The sequence below is a fragment of the Pelophylax lessonae genome (genome assembly GCF_965119305.1).
Source record: "Pelophylax lessonae genome assembly, chromosome: 5".
NCBI classification, from domain to species: Eukaryota; Metazoa; Chordata; class Amphibia; order Anura; family Ranidae; genus Pelophylax; species Pelophylax lessonae.
The window spans coordinates 62,107,369-62,127,433 of record NC_138772.1 but is presented as its reverse complement, the minus strand read 5'-3'; the positions used below and the strand labels follow the sequence as shown (position 1 = coordinate 62,127,433).

The following is a 20,065-nucleotide window of genomic DNA, read 5'->3' as shown; positions in this document are numbered from 1 at the left end:
ATCATAATAAAATGGGAACCTTTTGCCTGGCGGGGAAACACAACCAACAGGGCCTTTCATGGTTGGGAAAGATTTCTATGATTTAAGAAAGTATATCTTGCAAAGTGTGACATAGTGCTCCATTGATTGGTTGGACATGGTAAAAGGTGATTATTTCTAAAGGTGATTTTTGGACATGGTAAAAGGTGGTTATTTCTAAAGGTGATATTCTGACTGATGTATAAGGGATGAAGTATTTCCATTCAGGGCCACCTGCCCAACATATCCTATTAATATTGGCTCTGGACACAAATGCCCCTTTGCCTTCAGGGCCAAGACTAGTCATCCTTTAATGATAAGTGACAGAGGAGCTTACAAACAACAAAACAGATGATATCCTAATTTCACCACTTTCTGATCTGCCCCCACTGTAACATAGTGAGTTTGTAGAGTGGGGTGACCACACGCAAAACATCATTTTTTTTTTAACATTTTGCTGTTATGTCATGTTTTAAGTTAAACTGCTTTGAGAATGTGATATGCTTGTGTTTCTCCATCTCTTAATTATATTCATGATGATTAAACAGGTTCTTTTCTCTAGCAGAAGCAACTGACAGCACTGATATATGAGTGTCAGCTGCTCAAAACTGATTGTTCACCATATGGTAATGTCATGTGCATGGCCAGGTGGCAGGTAGATCGCTCAAGCAATATAGCATTAACTTCTTGGTCTCTCTACGTGAGCTGCAAGAAAACATCTAGTGTGCCATAAAAAGGGAATGTTAAAAGAGAAAGCAGCCAGAGGAAAATAGTTCACCTTTCCCTGGACACTAGCAGGTCTCGGCCCTTCCTCCGTGGAAGGAAGTCCTGACTTCCCCTGACAATGGGCTGGTCATAAATTTTGAGCTATGAACCCTCCTTGAAGGAATCTATCTTGTAAATACCCCTTGGATTAAATACAATGATTTGTGAAACTCAGTCTGGAGAAATTCTTTATGATTGAATATTATCTTTGTTTGACTTACATAGTTTGTACTTACATAGAAAATGAGGAAATTACTGTAAGCTTAGCTGTGACCACAAGATTGCAGCTCAGAACATTTACTTAATTGAAAAAGTGTATTTTGTATAACTAAAGATGACATATATATAAATTGGAGAATATGCTCTTCTGGTCACTGAACACACCCTAGGAAAAAAAGGGAGCCTGTCCTTGTATGGTAGTAAATCATGGGCGGAGAGTCTCGTGTCATATCCTGTTTTGTATACCATATAGTACTGTATGATATCCGGAAATAAACAAGCAATGCTTTTATGACACCCGGGGTTTGGGTCTAAGTGTGTTGCTTCCAAGGCCTTGTAAATATCTGGACTTGGGGGAACAGAAAAATGCAGACAATTAAGGTAATTAAATAGAAAGTAGTAAAGGTGAAAATTAGTAGCAGAAGTATAGGGAAATAGAGTTACTAACACTCCTGCTCATACAGGGCAAACAATATGTTCTTTTATATCATTAGCAGGATTAATGATCATAGTATGAAATAAGCCCCTCTAAATACATGTGTGCACCTTCCAAAAGACAGGGTGCCACAACACCAGAAGAGTTTTGGTATGAATATGTATAGTGTAGTTCATATTCCTATCGCACACCTTCCTGGTTTGTAGGCTCGTGTGTACTGGGTGCTGAAGCGATCACCAGTTGGCAACTGGATTAGTTACAAGTAAATACATATTCACCAGCACACCAAGGATCTTGCAAAAGCAGTCCAAAAAACTTTATTCAAGATACGATCACATCAAAAAATAGTGCAATGTTTCGAAGCCACACAGGACCCCTTCGTCGGGCATGGGACATGCCTGACGAAGGGGTCCTGTGCGGCTCCCAAACATTGCACTATTTTTTGGAGTGATCGTATCTTGAATAAAGTTTTTCGGACTGCTTTTGGTATGAATATGTTCTGCGCACATTAAAGATATATATATGATATACCATGTGTCTACCCTTTTAAGTAGCCTAAGTTTTTACCAATGAAGGTGGGCCTAACACTGGCCCTACTGCTTAGCTGACTTCCTGGACTTTTCAAGGAACTTCAATATTCTTCTTTCTCAATAATGACCCCCATAAGCCTCTCCTGATCTTTGGGATCTTGAATATAAAAATGCAAGACCCGCAAAGCTCAAGAGTGTTTTTTAGGACATGTCTATGTAATGTAGTCTACCACTTCAATCTTTTATATAGGTCTATTTTATTTATTTGAAACATTTATATAGAGCTGCTTTATTGCACAGTGCTTTAGAAAGTACATAGAACTGTTTACATCAGTTCTGTTCTTAGTTAACTTACAATCAAATGTATCTACAACGATCATGCATACACACACACGAGTCAATTTGATCCGAAACCAAGAGGCCCATTACAGAAACAGAGGAAGAATTGTATAATTGTTGTATTGTAATATGTGGGAGGTATATAGATATGTACATTTAAAGGGTTAGTTTAACTTTACAGAAAAAATGAAAAGGTGAACATCAGACAATCTCCCCACCACTGTACATACCTCCAGGGTTTGCCAAGCTTTTAGCACCCCCACAGCCGATACAGCAGTCCAGGGATTTAAAATGCCCACTCTTCTCCCTCTTCTCCATGCAGCACTTCCACGATGGACCAGATTGATTTACAGTGAGGGTGCTGGCCAATCAGAATCAATCTGATCTGTCTGAGGAGTGCTGCATGGTGAAGAGGGAGAAGAGCGGGAATTTCAAATGCCCAGACCACTGGAGCAGCTGTGGGGGTGCTGACAGCTTGGGAACCCCTGAGGAAAGTACAGCAGTGAGGGGGTTGGCAACCCCTGAGGTAAGAATAGTGGGGACAATCCACGTGTAATAAAAGGAAGAACTCAGACTGGAGTTCCAATAAATGCTAGTAAGGAATTGAGAAATAGGTGCTCAGGCTGTGCTCAGGAGTGTCTTCCAATCACTCATGCAAAGCAGTTTTCAACCAAGGCCACTTGGCCAAAACGCGAACGCTGTTTTATCCTGTAATCACCCTGCTGTAGCAAATAAAATGTGCACTTGGATGTTTTCGTTAGCCGGCTGGTTATCTTCATTATTAAGTACAGTGGGGACCAGGGGAGTGGGGTGGTTGTCCAGTGTTAGTTCACCTTTACATTTTTTCTGTAAAGGTGAACAAACACTTTAAAGTGTTTGTTACCCCCCCCCCCCAAAAAAAAAAAATTAGAAAAAAATGGATTCTGCCCCCTTAAAGCATGTTATACAGCACAGTGCTTGTGCTGTGTATTTGGCCCCGCGTATCACCTGAAATACCTGGCTGATCCTGCCTGGCTATAACCCCCCCCCCCCTGTAAACTGACTCTGGTTTATCATGGCTGCTGAGCCCTGACACAGTGGTCAGTTTACGTGCCACTTTCAACCGCAGCTCTCCTCTCTGTTCTCCTGTGTCCTCCTCCCCCCTCCCCTCCCCTCCCTGCCTGTCAGCTCCATCCACAATCCTCCCCTCCTGCTGCTCTTATATCTATAGTATATGCATGCTATCCCTCTGTTATGTAATGCTATGTGTGCCTGTGCTGTATAAAAAAGATGCAGATTATACCGTATATCAGAACGTCTCCCAGCGCTCACATGACTTCTCTGCTCTCTCTCCTCTCTCCCCCCGACTGACGTCAGCAGCAGTGCTCGGGCCCGCCCACTATAGCTGTCAGCTGGGCAGAGAAGAGAGCTGAGGAGTCACATGAGTGCCGAGAGACGCTCTGATATAAGGTATAATATGCATTTTTTTTATACAGAACAGGCACACATAGATTTATATAACAGAGGGGATGGCATGCTTATACAATAGTAGTTTAACAACTACTTCAATAGCATTGTGAGATGTAGGGTTTGAGGTTATGTTTAGCCATTTTATGGTGGAATGACTCCCAGTTATACTAGACATATTTATTTATTATAGGTACCTGTATAGCACTGTCAGTTTACACAGCTCTTTTTGTATATATTGTACATTATCAGTCCCTGCCCTCAAGGAGCTTACAATCTAAGGTCTCTAACTCACATTCATACACACACATTCTAGGGCCAACTTAGACAGGAGCCAATTAATCTACCAGCATGTCTTTGGAGTTTGGGAGGAAACCAGTACAGGCACAGGGAGAATATGCAAACTCTAGACAGGCAGTGCCATGGTTGGGATTTGAACTGACGGTCCTAGTGTTGCTAGGTGGATGTGCTAATCACTTGCCACTGTACAGTACTTTTGTACTGTAAAAGAGGAAAGCTGAATAGTTGTCAAATAAATGTAAAAAACTATAAAAAAAACAAAAATACAAAAAACAAAAAAAAAAAAAACGCTATTATAGGGGAGCTTCAGAGCAGTTTTAATAAATTCCGGATCTTTACTTGCTTGTTTCCAGTCATGAGTTTAAAAGACAATTTACTTCTACAATATTTTAAAGCTGAAATGGTAATTATATATAAAAACAAATAGGATGATGAGCCCATTCAATTATACACCTGGACACCTAAGTAAATTCAGCCTTTGCTTATAAAAGTCCTCATTGTGCGCCCTGAACGGAGGCTAGAAAATTCAGCGGTAAACAGCTTGAGGCTACAAAAAAGCTTGCTATTATATACAAGATTCTGAAAATATTTGTTTTAGAGTTTAAATACGGCACATGCCAAATGTCACATATCCCAGAACCGGCTCCTATTTTTTCCATTCCATTGTAAACTTCTACTCCAAAGGTCCAAGAACCGCTTTACTATGTTGAATACTGTAAACAGATGTCATGAATATTAATTGCCAAGAGCCCTGTCTTTCTGTTTTTCTAACAATTATTTCCAACAACTTCATCCTAAATCATTATAGCTGTTATTACAAGTCTACAAGTCTTTGCTCACTCGTCCAGCAGGGACGTTTTTAACAGAGCTTGAAACAGCGCAGTTTATGAGTAGAAACATAATGGTGGTATAAAACATAAAATGCACAGTGGTTTTACAGTCTAAGTAAATGTCCCACGTGAACTGTTCACCAGTTTAACAGATTTGCTTCATTTTAAAGCACATGGAGTGTTGAACAATTGCACGAGGCATAGTGAAGTTCTGAGGTGGCATTTACCAGCCTTCTCAGATGCTAACACTGAAATACTCTTGATAACTCCCAACCTATGTCCCAAATACTATCAGATTTTACATCAGATTATTGCTAGTGGCTATTACAGCCGCTAGCAGTAATCACTGTGTTCTCCCAGTGGGGACGGCTCCCCCTCTTCGGGAGAACACAATAGCTCCATAGAAGGGATTCCCCCATTATCACGGACTGTGTTGATGGGGGAATCAAGTGATTTGATTTTCTGCAACCTGTGGCTAGCTTTAGGGACACAAAATAGGAAGGAAAAGAACACACCTCTGCTGCATCCCATAATATGCAGACCAAGTAGAAATATAATATTAAACAAATGATTGGTTGAACCCTCGTGAGATTTTTTTAACACAACTTTTAATTTATACTGGCTTTCCAAAATTAAAACATAATCATTTAGAAGTTAATTAAAAACATTTAGTGAAATATAACACTTTTTCAAGAGTTCTTTTAATAAGGTCTATACACTAGAAAAGAAAGAAGGACAGCAAAGAAAAAAAGAGGGAAAGAGAGATATGGGTCCAAAAGTAGAACAATCCCTCAAAATGAGGGACAATGCAGAGATATACCCTTGGTTCCACCTAGTGCTATATCATCCCAAGGCTATGGCACCCTGGTAAAATGGTTTGGGTACCACAGCCAGTAGCTCCAATGTCCCCTGTGTATCCTATGTTTCCAGGCATGGGGCTTGCCCCCTGGGCACAAAGTCCATGGAGACCTCACTTTAGCAACACTGTGTGACACTTCTGAGGTTTGTCACAGCAGTAACAGCTGACAAACAAGCAACCAGGCAAGACCATATTCTGCAAGTAGGCAGAGACACCACAGACAGAGGGTAGGCAGTAGCAAGAACACATGATTTTGAAGCCTAAGTAATGATCTCTGGTATCCTTCTTCGAAGGCACTCTCTCAAAGCACCTAATAGGTTGCTGTGCAGCACCAAATTTCAATCAGCATACATAGTGGGTGCATGGGCCAGAGCAATGTGACCAAGCCAAAGAGGAACACACTAACAAAGGATCTGGCCACAAGCACGGAGGACCCCCAGCTACCCACAGGTGGTGAATGTGGCTGTTTCCTTACATGAGCAACTTTACTTAATAGGATTTAAGAAAAAAAAAAAAGAAAACAATGGTGCAACATCACCTTTTTGATGCATAATTACTGCCCTAATTAGGATTTGGGGTACAAAGAAAACAGATAATGAATTCAGTCAAAAAAAGTGAGGCAGAAAATTCTAGAACACACAAATGTTGTACTGAGTTCATAAGCCTCCATCTAAAGCCAGATCAATCTTCGGTGGACTTACCAAAAAATAAACAATTACTTTGAATATTGCCATCTTATTTATATTACTCATTTATACAACGCTGTATAAATCTTCTTTCTTGAAGAATTTTAAAGGATAGCTGAAATACCTTAGGTTGTACCATGTCTACCCAAGTACTAACCTTTAGAAGAGATGAATGGGCTACCCGTCTCTGCATTACCCAGCTCATTGATCTCTACTGCTGGTACCCACACATGCATGTCTACTAATGGAAAACCTCATTATAACTATAACTTACTATAACTGTGTCTAGTACTTACTGCTATGCTGGCTGCTGGAAGTTTTGCTGGCTGAATGTTGTACGGCATCTTCTTGACTTCAAATGATACATTTGCTGTCAATGCGTAATGATCATTCTTCCTCTGCAATGGAAATATATTTAATTACTAAAGTTATATTTCAGTATTAAAGTGAAAGTCTGGTTTATTTTCAGTAACTCCGTCATATGAACAATTACTGCATTGTTTAGCTCAAGCAGACCTAACTCCAATCACTAAAATCTCATAAGCTTCAGCATAGTAATGTTATTTTAAAAGTGAATTTAAATCTTTTTAAGTCTTCATCTTGTATTAAAAAAATAACTGGTTATCCTGCAAAGGATTGATACACTTGGTGTGTTACTGGCCAGATCACCAGGTGAAAACAGAAGGAAAAAAAAACTAAAAAAAGAAAATGAATACAGCCACCACATCTAAGAGTGTGAAAAAATGTGGCTGCCTACATATACAGGTATAATTCTACATGGCTTTGCAAAACATTAAAACACATTAAAAAGATCTTTTATTAATCAAGCTGATCTCTTTTACAAGTTTTGTAGAAAAAAAAATTAATAAATATGCATTCCTTTTAAGGCATTAGGACATTTAAAAATATGGAGCTTCAAGTATAAAGAAACTTGCTTGTCAAAAACACTGTTTGGCATGTACGTTTATTAGCTTTGTTATGTCCCTTCTACAGTTCTTGGTCTATACTGCACAAGACAACAGGATGACTTTCTGTTTCACAAATTACTACATCTGTGCTAGAGGTTTGCCTAATATTATTTGTCTCCTTTCACTGGTTTTGCCAAAATCATACACAGCAGACCCCCTGCTGTTCATACACTAGTAGAATTAAATTATAAAATGTTTATTTTTGTGTTGCCGGGTGCCCATAGTTGTCATTGCCCCCCGCCACAGTGGAGCTGTGTGTGAGGAGCGTTGGGCATTACAGCTGGCTCCTCTCCCCATTGCCCCTGTGTTGTAGGAGCAGCCCTGTGTGCATACTCTTCCTCCACTCGCTCTCCCTGCCTCTGGGAGCTGTGCGTGTGTCGTGGAACTACAGAGCGCTGCTGGCTGCATGCTCCTTGTGACCGCTATTGGGGTGCTACCTTTGGGAGGTAAGCGACGGACAGCGGGTGCTCTGAGGGCCGTGTATGTGGGGGTCTGTGCTCCTCTTTGTGTCTTGTACCACACTGGGGCGCCCCCCTCTTCCCCCTCACTCTCCTCCACCAGTATAATTAAACCAACTATTTGTGGCGATTGGGCTTATATACACCTATCCCTTTCTCGCCCATTGGCTGAACGGTCTATGTATATGCATCCTGCCACTGCGGTAAGTGGATGCATTTATATACTTTCCAATTTGTTCTTTTGTTTTGTTTTGATGGAAAAATGGCCTAGCAGCTGTGCACACACTAAAAAACGTCATGCATGTTTTATATATTTTTAGATGTTGATGTGGTGATTACATGTTCTTTACACACTTCCCTGAAGAAGGAATCGCAATTTAGATTCCAAAACATGTTGGACGTTTACATCTGTATCAAGAACCAGTGATCCACACTCTCACATTGGGCTACATTCAATACTATTTGAACATTCCCTTGTGACTATGTTCTTTAGTTTTTATTGAATTATGTGTTTTTGTCATTGTACGTTTACATTTTAACATGAAACAATAAATGTTATTTTTTACTCTATTTTTCTATTTCTTCACACTCCTTTACTACCCAGCCTTGTCCAGTTAAATTCCCTAGGGACACTTCCTTGGTTTCTTTTCTGGCTGCATGCTACAGGCTCTGTGTGGCTTTCTCTTCCTGATGGGATCGGTACTACAAGCATGTCCTCTGCTCTGTGCCTTACATCTGAGGGACCAGAGCCATTGGAGAGGATCAAAGAGGACCTGTTGCTGTGCTTGTTCACCCACCTCAGGGAGAGAGGACTGACCAGCACCTGACCCTGAGAGAGAGAGAGAGAATTGCTATATCTGGAACCTGCTCATCACCAAGCTTTTGGTACTAGACCAGTCATCCTTCGGGAAGTGGTTAGCTAAAGAAACGTCCTAAACACCCACCACACACTGCTAGCCCAAATAGAGACTGCTCCTACTTAGCAGCCCACCAGCCATTCTTTACTCACTAAAACTTTACTGAAAGATGCCAGGTACTTTCTACCATTTCCAGGGGTACCCCCACACTAGAAATGCATATGTCTGCCCTATTGGGGTTGTATGCATGAGGTGTACGCCAGGACCCTTTATACTCTGAATTGATTGATACCGATTTGAGACTCTGATTACCCAGTTATAGCTCAATTCACCCTAGCTATAGTTCTTTTAAGTGCAAGTTAGTGGTCCATTGTCCATTGTCCATTCTTTTATAATAATGCCCTCAAAGTGTTTGTTAACCCTCACCTTGTAAAACAACCCTTTCAGCTAAAAATATAAATGAAAGGCAAAACATTTAATGATAGTCTATAGATTAAAAGATCATTATAAATGCCTTTTTTTCCCCTTTTTCATAAGTGATCACATTCCCTCTTTTCTCAGCTGCATAAGAGGTGGGGGCAGCAGCACACTGAGCTTCCCAGTGAAAGCCTGTGCAGGGAGGGGGGCCTTGTCAGGTCACGTCTGATCATAGGAGGAGAGCAGGCTGAATTCCCAGCATAGCTAGAGAAATGTGTTCTCCTGCTTAGTTTGGTCAGTTTCTAGTAAAAAAACAGAGGGACTGGCAGGAACACCAGGGATTTCACACGAAGGAAGCAATACAAAGAGAGCAGGATACTTTCTCATACAAGTTCATAGTACAGCAGGCACATGACAGGAGTATGAAATGTTGGGGTAACAAACACTTTAAGCCTTTGCTATTATCTGCTTGTTACTTGGTGATTTACAATGTGCTGTATTGAATTGCTATAATATATGCAATTATTTACTGCCAAGCTGTTTGTGACCTTATTCCTGTGTGTTCTTATATAATGGCAGCCTGCTAACCCTTCAAGTCCACAGGTGTGAACAGTTATTTTGTCTATAACCAAGTGTGTCAGTTGGGACTGAGCAGTTAAGAGAGTCGTGGCAGAACAGAGGATCCATCATCACCAGCGGCTCCTGTTGAGGTAAGGGCTACATTTGGAATGTTCATTTGATTCTCTAATGATTATTAGGATCAAATCAGTGTTCATTTTTAATGAAGTGACAAGGACATTTTAAAGAAGCAGAATGGAAGAAAGTCTAACTGTGAATGTGGTTATCGTTCAGGAAAAAACTGTAATGAAACCTGTTTAACTCAACTGGGATTCCATTCAAGTAGCAGATCTGGATGAAATTTCAAGGGCTTTCGAAATCAATTGACTCCATGTGGCAAATGTTTTTCAGAATTTCCATACAAACATATGAACAAAAATCTAATCATGTATGGCCAGCTGAGGAACAGGTTGTCATCATTGCACACATGGTCTTGTATTGTGGTGCTGTGCTGGTTCTACCGAGGTTCCTCCTCATGTGTCAACACAGTAAATTACTTTTTTTTTAGGGAAGGACTATATAAAGACACATCTCAGTAGGAAATGTTGTTGTAAATATACTCTAAGTTTCCTGATGGCTTACACAGTCAGAATGTGAATGACAATACCAGACCAGAGAAGATGGTGTTCTACAGCACTTCCAAGAATTCCCTTGAGTCCCAAGACTTTAGACTGAGCCATAAAAAGAAGCCCAGGATCTCTGGATGATGGAGCTTTTGGTAATGTGAGAGATAAGTGGACCTGAGCCAGATGTGGAGAGAAAATACGGGTCTGCATTTTTTTCCTCTCTACACTTGGGGGAATAGTTCTGAAATCTAGAGACTCCTAAGACATTGTGTATAACATTTACTTCCAATTAAAGCAAAATACTACAGGGCTCTGACAAAACCGAATAATGTATGGCTTTTCTTCCTGAAATAATTCCTTGCAGACTCTGTATCACACGCACAGACGGTTTTTGTTTCTACGGTTTTGTTCTATATATAGCAGTCCTGAGAGATGTTAGCTGCTCTTTTTTTTATCACAAAATACATTTGTTTTTTTTTTTTCTTTTTTTTCTAGCTGTACTACAACTAGAATTTTATATCTCTACTACAGGAAGATATTGAAATTAAATGCAGCGCTGTCAGTATCAATAAAGTAAAGTGGTTCTAAATATACTGTACCTATATACTGTATGTTATTGTAAACTAGACAAGAAGAAAAATCACTGTGCTCAGGACCAACAACTAAAAAGAGCCGCCAGCACTATGAGTCTAGATACGGAAACTCCTGTACAAATATATACAAAATAGTGCAGCGCTGAAATCAAATTAAAGGACAAAGAAGTGTAAGCCTCTAAAGTTTAAAAAAGTTTCAGTAAAGACAAGTGATAAAGAATAAAAAACTGAGCAAAAAACCCCCCATAATACCAAAATTTTCAAAAAGTCCACAAATAAAGTCCACAATAAACAGAATAAGAAGTCTAGGACACACTCAGTGGCAAGAAACACTTGGTGAAAAGTAATTGATAGCTAATTAAAGTAATGTGCAATGTGCAGTGTTCCCCGACCAAAAATGGTACTGCAGCTTCCAACCAGAAGGCTTTGACCTCTGTACTACAGATGGTCATACAGCGCATAAGGAATTAAGGTCTCTCTCTGACCATTCAGTCTTAACAGTCTGTGCCAGTCACTAGTGTTTCCAAAATGCTCAGCCCGATGAAGATGTCATCAATGACGAAATTCGTAGGTTGGGTCTATGTCAGTGACGTCACCACAAAAATTGATCCTGATAGATGGTCAGGATTGTGTTCAGTGTAAGCCCGTAGGAACACAAGTCGGCACTGCACTTGTTTGCTAAGTCTTTTTGCCCTTTGACAATGGCAGTGCACAATTTTATATATTTATTAAAGCATTAAGTATACAGTATTATACTATAGGAGTGCCTGTTGTGTTTTATTCCTGAGTGTTTTGGAGACACTTGTGACTGGTACAGACTGAGGAGACATAATGGTCTGAGGGAGACCTTAATCCCCTATGTGCTGTATGATCATCTGTAGTAAAGAGGTCAAAATCTTCTGGTAAAAAGCTGCAATACACTTTTTAGTCGGGGGAACACTGCACAGTACTTCTTCAATTAGCTATCATTGACTTTCCATCAGGTGTTTCCCCACACAGAGCGTGGCAGAGATTTCTTATTGTGTTTATTGTGGACTTTATTTGTGGAAGTTTTGATAATTTTTTGGATTATGAGTTTTCCTTTCTCTTTTTTCTATTGTATATTACTTGCCATTACTGAATATTTTTTAAACTTTAGAGGTTCTCACTTTGTCATTTAATTTGTTTTCAGTGCTGCACCTTTTTATATATACTATATGTGATGCTTTATGTCGTCTGTCACAATGTGAATGATGTTTCAATCGCTTATGAATGCATCTCCCCCTTCACTCTAGTTTTAATAATGGGAGTATTACAAAGTGGTAGTTTTGGTCATTTGAATTAAAAGTAATTTAATAGAAACTCAATTCACTCAATTTGAATCATGTAAGAGATGATTTGTGATTGGTTGTTGTGATTTACTGCACTTTGCACATAATCATCCTTCTTTGTCTTGATGAACTAGTCCAAATTGTTTTTTAAGCTGTGAGGTGCACGAGTTGGCTTTATAATTGAGTGTAAAGGTGTTCTGTAAACGTTTCTGGCACTTGGACAAGTGTTCTGTAAGGACGGATATGTACAATTTAGATCTGGTTTCTCATCTAATCCAAAGATGAATCATCTGATTAATATTTTTTACTTTGATATCTGCCCAACAGCAGCTAGTCTTGGACTCCAGACAATGCAAGCAATCATTACGTCATCGTAGTTAATCCAGCTCCAAAAATAACTTGGCTACCGTCGAGAAGAAAAGTCGGAACTGGACATTTAATGGGTTATCTTCTAACGCTGAGATCACAGTATAATGGATTTATAAAAACCAGACCATTAGTGAACTATTGTTTCCAGCAATTGTATTTCTGGAAAGGGGAAACCAGGTTTGTCTCAGTAACATTTTTCCTTTTTTTTCTTTTTGCTACTATTGCTAGGTGGACTGATAACCTCCTGTGCTAGTAGTTACAGCTGTTCTTTATGGAGAGATCATGGAGCTATTAGACTTCCGATGTTACCTCCTGTCACTAGTACAGAGAGATCAAGAGCAGGGAGCCCTAATCTGATTGAATAGTTGGCTAATATAAGCCGGAATTCGACAACTCTGACTGAGATGGGGAATGAATGTTACCGATTTCCTCTAACCTGCAGTCTATTGGTTATCCTGGACCCTCCGGTGTGGTCCTGGGTTTACAGAGGAGCAAGATGAGACTGGCAAGGAGCGAGGCCCACCATTGCTGTTGCACCAACAAACTGGGCAAAATGGAGAAGTGATCAAGCAGTTGTACAGCCACCAGAATCACTACTATACAGACTTGTATAAAGTACTCGAAATTTCTACTTGAGTAAAAGTACAAGTGCTCGATCAAAAAATTACTTGAGTAGAAGTGGAAGTGCTCGCAGAAAAAGTTACTTAAGTAGAAGTACTAAAGTATTCAACATTTTTTTTACTTAAGTATTGCAAGTAGTTTTTTCAAAAAATTTGCTACTTAAGTACTAAAAGTAAAAAGTACCAGTAGTTTTGAAAAAAAATTTCTACTCAAGTACTGAAAGTAGAAGTACAAGTACTGTGTTATGTAGTTATTAAAGAAAGAAGTCAAAAGTTTGAACATCATATTGTTTTTATTATTTCAAATGATTTATTCAAATGATTAACCTGTGTTTGTTAGTAGTTTCTTGATGCACTTTAAGCGCTGTAGCACCATTTATTTGTTTGTTTCATATTTTCTTTTTATTGGAAAGATTTGGTATAGCAGCTTTTATTATACACAGCCTTTATTTTCGTATGCGCTGATTTACAAATGACATTATACACATTTTTTTGAGCTTTATGCAACCTCCATCTACTGTTCTGGCAGTGGTAATTTTTTTAAAAGTAACGAGTAACTATGCAGCACAAAAAAAAATACTTGAGTAGAAGTATCGAAATCATCGAAAAAATGTAGTGAAGTAAAAGTAGAAGTAGGAGAAAAAAATTCTACTCTAGGAAAGTACAGATACCGCATTTCGGTACTTAAGTACAGTACTTAAGTAGTTCTACTTCGTTACTATACATCTCTGCTACTATACTAAAAAGGGCATGATTAAAACAAAAAAAACCCAGGGTTGCAGGTTTGTTTTCATCTTTTTGCTACCCTGCTGTAACACAGCTAAAAAAGCTTTCACAGGGGCACCATTTGATCTGTTTAGCAGGGGATCCATGATTAACATATACCCTGCTGAAGCAGAACGGGACATATGTCTCTTTTGAGACATCTGTATACATTCAGGGTTAAGATTAAAAACCAGAGAAATCAGAGAATTTATGGGTGGTCAGATGTAAACAGACTTCCGCTAATTTACATCATCACTTCTCCATTTTGCACAGTTTGCTTGAGACAAGCAGACTAAGGACATGGATTGCTGAAACCATGTTCTGTGGCTCGATGAGACCAAGATAAACTTATTTGGTTCAGATGGTGTCAAGCGTGTGTGGTGGCAACCTGGTAAGTAGTACAAAGACAGTTGTGTCTTTCCTCCAGTCAAGCATGGTGGTGGGAGTGTCATGGTCTACATGAGTGCTGCCGGCACTGGGGAGCTACAGTTCATTGAGGGAACCATGAATGCCAATATGTACTGTGACCTACTTAGAGCATGATCCCCTCCCTTCGGAGACTGGGCCGCAGGGCAGTATTCCAACATGATAACGACCCCAAACACACCTCCAAGAAGACCACTGCCTTGCTAAAGAAGCTGAGGGTAAAGGTGATGGACTGGCCAAGCATGTCTCCAGACCTGATCCCTATTGAGCATCTGTGGGGCATCCTCAAACAGAAGGATGTACATAGGTTCTAACATCCACCAGCTCTGTGATGTCATGACAAAGGAGTGGAAGAGGACTCCAGTGGCAACCTGTGAAGCTCTGGTGAACTCTATGCCCAAGAGGGTTAAGGCAGTGCTGGAAAATACTGGTGGCCACCCCAAAATATTGACACTTTAGGCCCAATTTGGACATTTTTACTTAGGGGTGTACTCACTTCTGTTGCCAGCGGTTTAGACATTAATGGCTGTGTGTTGTGCTATTTTGAGGGGTCAGCAAATTTACACTGTTCTACAAGCTGTACACTCACTAATTTATATTGTAGCTAAGTGTCATTTCTTCAGTGTTGTCATATGAAAGGATATAATAAAATATTTACAAAAATACAAAAATGTTAGGGGTATACTCACATTTGTGAGATACTATGTATATATATATATATATATATATATATATATATATATATATATATATATATACACACACACACACACAGTAAATATATATATATATATAAATATATATATATATATACACACACACACACACACACACACACACAGTATATATATATAATATATATATGGGACAGTCTGGCAAAATGAGTGTCATTGAAGAGTTGCTCTTGTAGAGCAGTGGAAGAGTCTTTTGACTTTTCTATTTTAAATAAAATGATGTTTGCCTTACCACATCATTACCCTAACCGTTAAATAGAAGGATCTGACCATACTCGGCTATGTAGAGGAAGGCTTCACTGGAGCCATCCTCAGTGATATTATGCTGAAGATGCCGACTAACACATGGGCATGCTCCAAAAAGACAAACTCCAACTAAAACCACCACTCCCTGCCAAAGCAAATGCTATTTTTAAAGGTCGAAACCTATTCCAAATGTCTAGAGGATTATAGATTTAGATTCTCAGGCAACAACTTCAGTCCATTCAACCTCTGTCCCCTGTTTTCTTCTGCTTATTCTATCTGCTTACTGTGATGTTGTATAAAAAAAACTAAACTAAGGAATTAAAAAATATAAGGATCTGCCTTCATTATCCCCACCTGAGCAATTTGCATCTTTTTAGCCATAAAGAACCATAGAAAATATTTCAGCTAAAAGGAAATTTCCATTGCCAGGGATGCCTGCAATATACCTTTTAGCTCTGTTCAGGTTTCTGACAAGGCCAACTGCCCAAGTAAATAAAAAAGAGGGCTATATGTACACAAACAGCTTGCAATATTGCAAAGAAACCAACATATGAGCTTGTTGAAAGATTTATAAAATCACAGCGACTAAAGAATGAAATAACAAGGTCTGTTTTTTTAACGGTAAATTAAAAAACTGGCTTGAATAGCAACTATGTATGAAAAAACATTATTTTAGGGAGAGTTTTCGTTTAACTTACCTGTAAAAATGTCTCTGCCCAGAGCCTAGATTTGATCTTTATAAGGGCGCGTTCGCCGCCATTCAAACGCCACACATTACAGGTGATGGTTAAACATTTCACATTTGTGCAGTTCTGTTAAAAGAGTAAAGAAATTAGTACATTGAGATTATTTTTTTCAAGGGAAATGATAATAGTTGTGGGTTAGGTTTATGTTATTTTTTTCTTATATTTATAATTTAAACTGATGTGTTATACCTGTTCTTTTACTATGTATATAAAATCTTTTTTTTTTAAAAAAGAAATTAGGTGCCCAAACACAACAGAACACAGTGTGTCACAATTGTGGCTATTGAGGAGCAATTGTGGGGTGTTGCATTAGGCAGCCTAACAAAAATAAATGGACTGTAATGTACCTCAATGGATGACAAAATAAATAGATAAATAAATAAACAAAATAAATAAATAGATAGAACTAAATAGCACACACTCTAAAGCATGCACCACCATGGGTTGTGGTGACACACACTACACTGTGAATTTCTGCTATGCAATAGCATGAGCAAACCCCAGTACAGGGCTAGCCGTGAGTCAGGATTGTAGATGGTGCAATAAAAAAGGAACTGAATGAATATTCTGCAAATGGGAGACCAATCTACATCAAATCTCATCTGCTTTATACACACACACCCTTTGGACTGAATCCACCACCTGAAGGGACGTTTTGCCTAAAATGCAGATTTAATTCCTTTCCCTCTGCATTTTTTCTTATTATTTCTAGGTGGAACCTGGTGGGCAGGATCAAGCCCCATACACACGCGTCGAAAATTGGCAGGGAATTTTCGGCCAAAGTCCGATCTGCCGATTTTTGGCCTGTTAGTATGATGCTTCCGACAACCAACTCCGACTTTTCGGCCGAAAAAAATCTGGTGTGCAGACTATAAAATTTTTGTTGGCTGTCAACACAACGGCCGATTTTCGTGCAGATTTTCGACAGCGAAAAATCTGATGAGCAAGTCTGGGCATGCTCAGTGAAGAAAGAAAACAAAGAAAGCAACCCAACACATGACATCACTTCTGAAGTAGAATTTTGTTGGGCGAGAAAATTCGTGTGCAGTTTAGGCACATTCCAAACAACAAAACACAACTCTAGACAAAAGACGGACGATCGGTCGGCCGATAATCGTTGCGTGTGTACGGGGCTTAAGTCTCTGGTTTCTTGGGTCTTGGATACTCCAACAATGAGATCTCCCTGCCATAATTGCTTTCCATCTGGGAGTTGTGCGTTCCTGTTTCATAATATAAAACAAATAAAATAATCTAACAGGGAGAGAGTGGGAACCCTTCAATGATCACACCAGGTGTGCAGACCCAGGAACTCATCAAATATCTCATCAAGAGAGTCCTTAAGAGGTACAATAACTTGTCAGGTGGTTTAAAGCTCAAAACCAGGTAAAAGACACAAATCAGTGGAGTTCTTATGTGCAAACGAGGAGCATGCTAATGTGACAAGAGAGCAGAGAGAAGAGCTCTTCAGTCTACTGCTTCTCTTTTTTTATTCCTGACAAAGTCTTGAGTCCAGACATGGCCTGTAATGTTACCTAAATGTGGTAGAGAAAAATCAGGTCTCCTGCCCTGCCAGACAGGTCTTTGCTGTGTGGCAGAGCTGTTTAGATCTCAAGATGGAATGGACAGAAATACAAACAAAAAACAAGTGTTTCACTATCATCATCAAATATATAATAGCTCCATTCAAAATGTAGCATGAAACACCCAGCTTTGTGTTACTGATTGTGGTCTTTGGTAAACAGGTCATCCAGCAAAACCGCTGTCCCTCCTTTGGTTACCACATGAACTGCATTAACAAGCTGCTGAACAAAGCTCATATTTGGAACATATTTGGAACACCATGACCATTTATACACATCCTTCCACAAAACATTCTTGCATGATATTTTAGCACCTAAAATGGTAAATGGCAATGTTATCTGTAACAGATTTATAAAATAAAAAAATCATGCCAGAAAATAATCACAAAATCTACTATACAAGAATTCTTGTAGGAAAACAAGCCTCCAGATGGGAGAAAAAGCCAGAGATCTGGCAAATACAATACAATGTGCTTCTAATTACCGGACAGAAAAAAAATGTGTATCACAAACTAAGAAGACCTTCACTGATCAGATAGTTCCCAGTCCTGTGTAAGCTCAAACTCTTCCAACTGGATATAGACTAATGGCTTGTTCAAACAATCGTTTTCAGAGCCTTTAACACGGTAACTCCACTCAAGCAGCTGTACACACAGTTAAAATTCATATGGAGGAACTGTTTTATCTGGCAAAATATTTGTAAAGGGATCTTGGTTTCGCAATCTATCCTACCCTGCTGTGCTTTAGGACTGCACAATAAAAAGAGGGTAACAATGATATTGTGAGTCAGCAGTTCCTTAGATTAGGGGTCTCCAAACTTTACTGGGAGCAGGAAAATCAGTGGAAACAAACAATGCCTCAGGCTTGGTGATCAGTGGGAGTAAGAAAATTACATAGCACCTGTGGTCAGTAGGAGGAGGAATAGTGCCCCATCATTGATATTATTTGGAGGAATAGTGCTCCATTGTTGGTGTCAGTAGAGGGAATAGTGCTCCATCATTGGGGCTGGTGAAAGGAATAGTACAACATTGTTGCTGCTAGTGGGAGGAATAGTGCCCCACCATTGGTGTCAGTAGAAAGAATAGTGGCTTATATTAGTTGGAAGAAAAGTGCCTCAAGGGTCAGATAAAGGCCGCAGTTTGGATACCACTGATGTAGATTATGTATCACTGCCAACCTCCTTCTTACTCATTGGCATGATAACCCATTTTAAAGAGATCCTACTCTTACTGTAGGACATTTCATTTAGTTTAGATTATAGAGAATGTAACACAAGGAGGTGAAAGCTAAGGTGAGTGGGAGCATCCAAAACTCCAAGATGAACAGGATAAAGTTGGGATTTTTGTCAGAAGGGAACATCCAAAACTCCAAGATGGACAAGATAAGGTTGAGAAAATATGGAGGTGGGAACATCCATAAATCCAAGATGGATGGAAGAAAGTTGGGAATTTTGGGAAGGAGATTTTTTTCAGTGACTATCCTGTTGAAGTATCCCAGACACTCAGGATGCCAAGGGCTGACTCAGCCTACCACGCCCTACTTAAGAATTAAGCTATCACTTTTTGATGGATTTATCCTTTAACCCATGTTTGATTAAGTGTCAGGGAAATGGCCGTGGAAGAACTGGCATTGCTGCCAATACTAGAGATGGGTGCATCAGGCACACTCCCGTATGCATGCGCATTGGCAGAAGAATGGCAAATTGGCACACGCAGGTGTGCGGTGGCATTAATCAGCAAATGCGTATGCGCAATGGTGCACGCATAACGTGACAGATGAGGCCATTTGCTGGCCTATATAAGACTGCTGCTGATTCCATCAAATTGCTGGAATGTCGTCAGCCTTCCTGTGTTCTTGAGCCTCTGTGTACTTACCTTGGATTTCCTGTTGTGACCTGGCTTGTTCCTGACCTGTGTGATCTCTTCTCCTGGCACTGACCCTCTGGCTTGCTCTACCAACCTTGCTCCTGTTTGATCATCTGTATATGACCTCGACTTGCTTTACGGACTTTGCTATTACTACGTGCCTGCCTTCCTGTTGTGACCTTGGCCAAGTTCCTGTTTCAGCTACCTGCCTTTGCCCACGGATAGATTACCCATGCTTGACCCTCAGCCTTTCTTCTACTACTGTTTCCTGTGTGCACAAGTTTTCCAAGTACATCTGGTGTTTCCCAAGAGACATCTGCCTTGCTGTGTATCCTGTCATTTCCAGCATTCACCAGGTCATCACTGGTCCAGCTCTTCAGTACTGTTGGCAACCTGTGCTTCTTTGGGTGCTACACCTCCTGTACCATCTTCAGGGGTGTACTGCACTTAGCTGCAAGGGGAGCCCTCTCAGCACCTTGGCCTCGGATCAGGTATGTGA

General features: G+C 39.8%; 1 protein-coding gene across 1 annotated transcript in view; it reads right to left on the bottom strand.

Annotated features, from left to right (window-relative positions):
• The window catches only part of ITGA8 (integrin subunit alpha 8), a 278,907-nt gene that overhangs the window by 9,847 nt on the left and 248,995 nt on the right, over positions 1-20,065 (bottom strand). The window contains exons 27-28 of the mRNA XM_082258730.1: positions 16,074-16,187; positions 6,725-6,826 (exon numbers count right to left, since the gene is read on the bottom strand). Coding sequence (XP_082114856.1) covers positions 6,725-6,826; positions 16,074-16,187 — 216 coding nt within the window. The remainder of the gene's footprint in view (positions 1-6,724; positions 6,827-16,073; positions 16,188-20,065) is intronic.